The 7,113-nt window shown below is 43.6% G+C and overlaps 1 protein-coding gene across 1 annotated transcript; it reads left to right on the forward strand.

The window, feature by feature from the left end:
- The first annotated feature begins 1,379 nt into the window (after positions 1–1,379).
- LOC139765443 (uncharacterized) lies at positions 1,380–3,734 on the forward strand. Its single transcript, XM_071692814.1, has one exon. It carries the CDS (start codon positions 1,380–1,382, stop codon positions 3,732–3,734), a length of 2,355 nt encoding a protein of 784 aa, XP_071548915.1.
- Positions 3,735–7,113: the final 3,379 nt, after the last annotated feature.

Consider the following 7,113-nt stretch of genomic DNA (forward strand, 5'->3'; position numbering starts at 1 on the left):
CATGTCTTCCCCAACAGCATCCCACCTCTATGTTGTGCCTACATCATGTCTTCCCCTACACTACTCCTCCTCCACGTTGTCCCTACATCATGTCTTCCTATAAACCACTTCTCCTCCACGTTGTCCCTACATCATGTCTTTCCCTACACCATTCCTCCTCCACGTGTTCCTTACATCATGTTTTCTCCTACACCACTCTTCCTCCACGTTGTCCCTACATCATGTCTTCCACTACACCACTCCTCCAGGTTGTTATTTTGTCCTCCATACTACGCACCACTGCCTCTCTGCCACGTTGGAACCCGATCGTTCTGCGTTCATTCAAGTCCTTGTTGCTTCGTCTCACTTTGACTGAGACAAGCCGGGCTTCATACCCACTCCTTATATATCAGTGCCGACGCCTTCCACTGCAGTCTCAACCCAGACGGCATCCTGAGGTGTAGTGGCTCTTCCCCGAGGTGTGGTGGTGTGGTAGGGGAGCGTAACGATTTTTTTTATATAAGTTAAGCTGCCTTTGTGGTTAAATGCACTTATGGTTGTATTAACATAGTTTTGTTGTGTGCTAGGAAGTTGCTTTTTCATTTGATTTGTGGTTAATTAGTTGTTATACTTGCTGTTACTTCTATGTTTGTTTAATAATACTGATCATTATCATCCTGGGCTCATTCTACACCTGTAATTTTTCACAATCATTTATGACGGGTCTTCTCCTCCCAGTATAACCTAGACAACAGTGCTCTATATCGAACATCACCTTCATTACTGTAAGAGCTAGATTCGTTATATGGGGGCCTGTCCGGGAGGTTTGTTATTTAATGAGTTTCCTTGTGCACACCACATAGACTTGTTAACCGTCCTTATATTAAATTGATTTAATTCCGTGGGAAGGTAACTCTTAATCTAGTTATAACTTTTGGTTATTTCTCGAGTGTATAACTGCCTTGTACCTGGCCAGTGCATAGCTAGTTAGCTTTCCTATATAATTAATGGTATAGCCTGTTCCTGCTACGTCCCACATGTGTTCATACCTACGAAATCTACACTGACTCCCATAAATCGTCGTACAGAGACTCTCACTCATTTATAATCTGAGCCAGCGAAGCTCATTTCTCTCACTTTAATTTACACTCGTTTGTAACTTGACCAGTCTCAAACTTTTAATGAGTACTCTGTATAGTTTTGGTAATTCCAGTGCGGATGTATGGGAAATACGTTACTACCTTAACTACACACTGGCTCGTTACAAGTTGAAAGTGTCTACCTGCGGTTTTCATACTATTTACTAGCTCGGGAGATATTTGGTGTGATTACCAACATTTCTCGCTTAATTTTATATATCCATTCCTATTGTCCTTTAACCTATTTTTGCCTTGTTCACCATGACTGACTTTGACCCCGTAAGGTTTGTAAGTAACCCTTCAGTTGAGGAACTTGATTCAGATAATATAACTAAGGGTAATCTTAAGTTTATTGTCACTACATTTCGAGTGCCATTCACTCATAGTACAACCAAGGATGAACTTAAGTCTAACATTGAAGCCTACTTAAGGGCTACAGATTTTACTACCCATCATTGCACATCAACTCCTGACCTACAGACTACTCTTGAGATTGAGACTGTTAAACTCCAAGCTTTGCAAGTTAAACTACAGACTGAACTCGCTGAACGTGAAACCACGAGACTGAAGCACGAACACGAGCTAAAGGTCTTACAGCTGAAACAAAGCATCCCAGATGCAGAAGCTCCTGTCAAGTTTGATGTTGCCAAGCATGTCAAGCTTCTCCCTATTTTCACAGAGATGAATCCAGAAGCCTTCTTTAGACAATTTGAAACAACAGCAGAACACTTCAAATGGCCCAAAGAGCACTGGGTCTGGCTCCTAAAGCCCAAGCTTGTGGGTAAGGCAGTTGATGTGTGTGATGAGATTCATGATATTACTAACTATGAGGAGATAAAAGAGGCAATTTTGGCCACGTATTCTATTACAACTGAAGGTTACAGACAGGCTTTTAGGAACCTAACTAAAACTCAAACTCAAACCTATTCAGAATTTGCTGCTGAGAAACTTAGATCATTTAATAATTGGATTAAATCGGCTCGTGTAAATACATTTGAAGGCCTGGTCAACTTGCTTATGCTTGAAGAGTTTAAGAGAAAGGTTCCATACTACATAATGGTGCATATAACCAACAGGGAGGAAACAGATTACTTAAACGCAGCTAAGCTCGCTGACGTCTACTCCCTTATCCATCGTCCACAACAGGGAGTAGGGAAAACTACCCCTTCTACTGTAAGGTCACATGCAGGTTCCACACACGCTAAACATGTTTCTGGACAGGGTCAACTAGGTGAGAAATATGCTCAGGTCTGTAGGTTCTGTAAGAAAGAAGGACACCTTATAAAGGATTGTCCTGATCCTAGGTGTAAGGTATCTAAGGGCACAACCGCCACTGCGACAACCTTCACAAAACCTGTGGCAACCACCAACCTACAGGATTCTCCAACATCAATCGACCTCTTTCAACCATTCCGCTCCCCTGGCACTGTGTCTTTAGGCCCTGGCAAGCAACAACACCCTGTACAGATCATCAGAGACACTGCATCGGCCCAGTCTCTGATCCACAAGGCATCTCTCCCTGATATTGACTCTTACCTAACGGGTGAGAAGGTCTATCTCAAATTGGTCAACGCCAGCACTCCAGTACACCTTGCCAAAATAGAGCTTGACTGTGAGGCGGTGAAAGGTACAGTAACTGTAGGAGTAGTTGATACTCCTCTACCTATACCTGACGCCACCTTCCTTCTTGGTAACGACCTAGCCGGCAGTCTGGTCGTCCCTGCACTAACTATTCGAGACACTCCATTGCCCTATAGCGCTACTGAAGATACTGAGAAGGAGCAGCCAACCCTGTTCCCCATCTGTGCCGTCACACGCTCCCAACATCGACGGACCGTGGAGGAGGAGGATCCTACACCACCTCCCTTTCCTAAGCCCTGCAATGAAGGTTTTACTACTTGTGGTCTCGATGTATCTCCTTTAAACAAGCTGATATCCGAGCACAAACTAGAGGAGGCCCAGCGACAGGACCCAACCCTGACGAAGTTACACCAGGAGGTCCTGCCGAAAGAAGATATCCTCGACACACCTGCCTTCTACTACCAAGACAACATCCTTATGAGGTTCTATAGACCCCCTAAACTCTCTGATGAAGATACATGGGCCGAGACGCATCAAGTGGCAGTTCCACAGTGTATAAGGCAGCCTCTTATGGAAATCGCACATGAAGGTTTTAGTGGTCACTTAGGAATTAAGAAAACCTACCTCAAACTACTTAATGATTTCTATTGGCCTGGTATGAAGAAGGATATAGTTTCATTCATCAATTCTTGCTTAACTTGTCAGATTGTAGGGAAACCTAATCAATCAATTCCACCATATCCATTGCAACTCATTCCAGTTCCTTCAGAACCCTTTCAAAAGATTATTATTGACATAGTTGGTCCCTTGCCAAAGTCTAAGAAGGGAAATCAGTATATACTTACAGTACTTTGCCCTACATCTAGATACCCAGAGGCTTTTCCTCTAAAGACTATCTCTGCCAAAAATGTAGCTAATAAATTAATCTACATGTTCACTACTTTCGGTATCCCTCAGGAGGTACAAAGTGATCGTGGCACCAACTTCACCAGCGATCTCTTCAAAGATGTGCTTCAGGAGCTAGGTATCAAATAGACCCTGTCCACAGCATATCACCCGCAGAGTCAAGGTGCCCTTGAGAGGCACCATCAAACCCTCAAATCAATGATACGCAAGTACTGTCATGAGAGGAATCAGGATTGGGATGAAGAGTTACCCTTTCTCTTATTTGCTGTTCGAGAATCTCCACACGAGTCACTTGGTTGTTCACCTTTTGAGCTCGTCTTTGGTAGAAAAGTCAGAGGACCTCCTAAAGTGGTTAAAGATAAGCTCATTAGTCATAAAGTTCCTCTGAAATCTGTCACAACCTACTTGCAACCACTGAAAGATAACCTTGATAAGATACGTAAATTTGCTAGGGATAATTTGAAGATTTCACAACATACTATGAAATCAGCATTTGATGTTAAAGCTAAAGTCAGAAACTTTCAGGAAGGAGATAAAGTTCTAGCTTACTTCCCAATTACTGGTTCTCCTCTGTCAGCCAAGTATCACGGTCCTTACACAATAAAATCTAAAGTCAATTATTACAATTACATAATAAGTACTCCTGGTCGTCGTAAAGCAACACAATTTGTCCATGTTAACCTTCTAAAACCTTTCCTATCACAGGATCCTGCACGTGACCAGATAGGATTGCCATGCAATGTAATAGGCTCAAAGGTAGATATCACTCTTGATACTTCTGGCACAACTAACAATTGGAAAGGACATTCAAACTCTGACATACTACAAAACTTGCCTAAATTTCTTGCACATTTGCAACCTGAACAAGCCAAAGAAGTCTCAAGTGTGCTCTTAAGTCATTCTAGTGTGATATCAGACACGCCAGGCCATTGCACAAATATGTCTCATGATGTTGTACAAATTCCTGGAACAAACCCTATCAGCTAGCTGCCATACAGAATACCACATCAAAAGAGAGAGCAGATGAAGAAAGAGGTGGACTACCTACTAGACAACAACCTGGCTGTACCTCGCTGTTCACCGTGGGCATCTTCCTGCTTGCTCGTTCCTGAGGAGGACGGACAGCTTCGCCTGTGCACAGACTACCGTCGACTCAACAGTGTCACCCAGCCAGACGCCTATCCATTGCCCCGCATCGATGATCTGATTGATACGGTGGGACAGTCCAAGTATATTTCAAAGATAGATCTGAATAAAGGGTTTTATCAGATTCCATTAACTGAAAATGCTCAAACTATCTCGGCATTTATAACACCATTTGGGTTATATGAGTACAGAGTAATGCCGTTTGGTATGCGTAACAGCCCAGGGACATTCCAGCGTACAATGAATTTTCTGTTCCAAGATTTGGACAAAGTTTAAGTATACTTAGATGACATAATTATTTACTCAGACACTTGTTATAATCATATGCACAGACTGTCAGCTGTTCTCCGGAAACTCTAGGACGCTCACCTCACCATCAAGCTGGCCAAATCAACTTTCTGCAGCGCCCAGGTCACCTACCTGGGACATGAGATAGGAAAAGGAAATGTTCGACCTAAGTCTGCCAACGTAAGCGCTATCCTCTCCTACCCAACGCCAGATACTAAGAAGAGTTTGATGCGCTTCCTCGGTATGGCGGGTTTCTACCGCTGCTACTGCCCAAACTTCTCTTCTGTGGTTGCCCCTCTCACACGTCTAACGAGTGGGAAGGTGACATTTAAGTGGACGGAGGAATGCCAGGAAGCCTTCAACCACTTGAAAACCTATTTGTCTCATGAACCCGTCCTGATGGCCCCTAACTTCGCTCAACCCTTCGTTCTTCAAACAGACGCAAGCGATGTAGCCGTTGGAGCAGTCTTACTACAAGAGACGGACGGAGTAATGCATCCAATAGCATATCACTCCGCAAAATTTAAAAAGCATCAGAAGTCTTATAGTACCATCGAGAAGGAACTCCTGGCCATCGTCTCTACAATCAAGAAGTTCGAGTGCTGCCTCTACGGCCATCAAAGGCTTGTGGTTTACACGGACCACAACCCCATCACGTTCCTCAACCGCAACAAATTCTCCAATCAACGCCTGCTGAGATGGTCGCTCTTCTTGCAATCGTACAACCTCCAGATTAAACAAATCAATGGATCTGAAAACAAGATAGCGGACACTTTATCACGAGTTTAAGTCTCAGTCAGTACATCTCTGTATATATATTTTTTAACTTTCCCTTCAGGAAAGTTTTCTTTCGGGGGAGGTGTCATGTACTCTCCTAAGATCGTGTTTAAGGGTATTGGATTACTAACAATCGAATAGTCGTTTCCCTGTTGGGGGCGATCATAGCCTCGCAGTTAGCGTTCCGAGCTACCACGCAAATGGTACCGGCTTCGAATCTTTGCATATATGTATATATATATTATCATGTACTCTCCTAACATCTTGTTTAAATTTAAAATCTTACATTATTTTGTCCTCCATACTACGCACCACTGCCTCTCTGCCACGTTGGAACCCGATCGTTCTGCGTTCATTCAAGTCCTTGTTGCTTCGTCTCACTTTGACTGAGACAAGCCGGGCTTCATACCCACTCCTTATATATCAGTGCCGACGCCTTCCACTGCAGTCTCAACCCAGACGGCATCCTGAGGTGTAGTGGCTCTTCCCCGAGGTGTGGTGGTGTGGTAGGGGAGCGTAACGATTTTTTTTATATAAGTTAAGCTGCCTTTGTGGTTAAATGCACTTACGGTTATATTAACATAGTTTTATGTTGTGTGCTAGGAAGTTGCTTTTTCATTTGATTTGTGGTTAATTAGTTGTTATACTTGCTGTTACTTCTATGTTTGATTAATAATACTGATCATTATCATCCTGGGCTCATTCTACACCTGTAATTTTTCACAATAATTTATGACGGGTCTTCTCCTCCCAGTATAACCTAGACAACAGTGCTCTATATCGAACATCACCTTCATTACTGTAAGAGCTAGATTCGTTATACCCTACATCATGTCTTCCCCAACAGCATCCCACCTCTATGTTGTCTCTACATCATGTCTTACCCAACACTACTCCCCCTCCACGTTGTCCCTACATCATGTCTTCCCATAATCCACTCCTCCTTCACGTTGTCCCTACATCATGTCTTTCCCTACACCATTCCTTCTGAACGTTACCCTTACATCATGTCTTCTCCTACACCACTCTTCCTCCACGTTGTCCCTACATCATGTCTTCCGCTACACCACTCCTCCTCCAGGTTGTCCCTACATCATATCTTCCGTTACACCATTCTCATCCACGTTATCCCTACATCATGTCTTCCCCTACATCATCCCTCCTCCAAGTTGTCCCTACATCATGTCTTCCCCCACACCACACCTCCTCTACGTTGTCCCTACATCATGTCTTCCCTTACACCACTCCTCCTCCACGTTGTCCCTATATTATGTCTTCCCCTACACCATCCCACCTC

The sequence above is a fragment of the Panulirus ornatus genome, chromosome 55 (assembly GCF_036320965.1).
Source record: "Panulirus ornatus isolate Po-2019 chromosome 55, ASM3632096v1, whole genome shotgun sequence".
NCBI classification, from domain to species: Eukaryota; Metazoa; Arthropoda; class Malacostraca; order Decapoda; family Palinuridae; genus Panulirus; species Panulirus ornatus.

Coding starts and splice junctions, on each gene's coding strand:
- LOC139765443 (XM_071692814.1), top strand. CDS start 1,380: ATGACTGACTTTGACCCCGTAAGGTTTGTAAGTAACCCTTCAGTTGAG.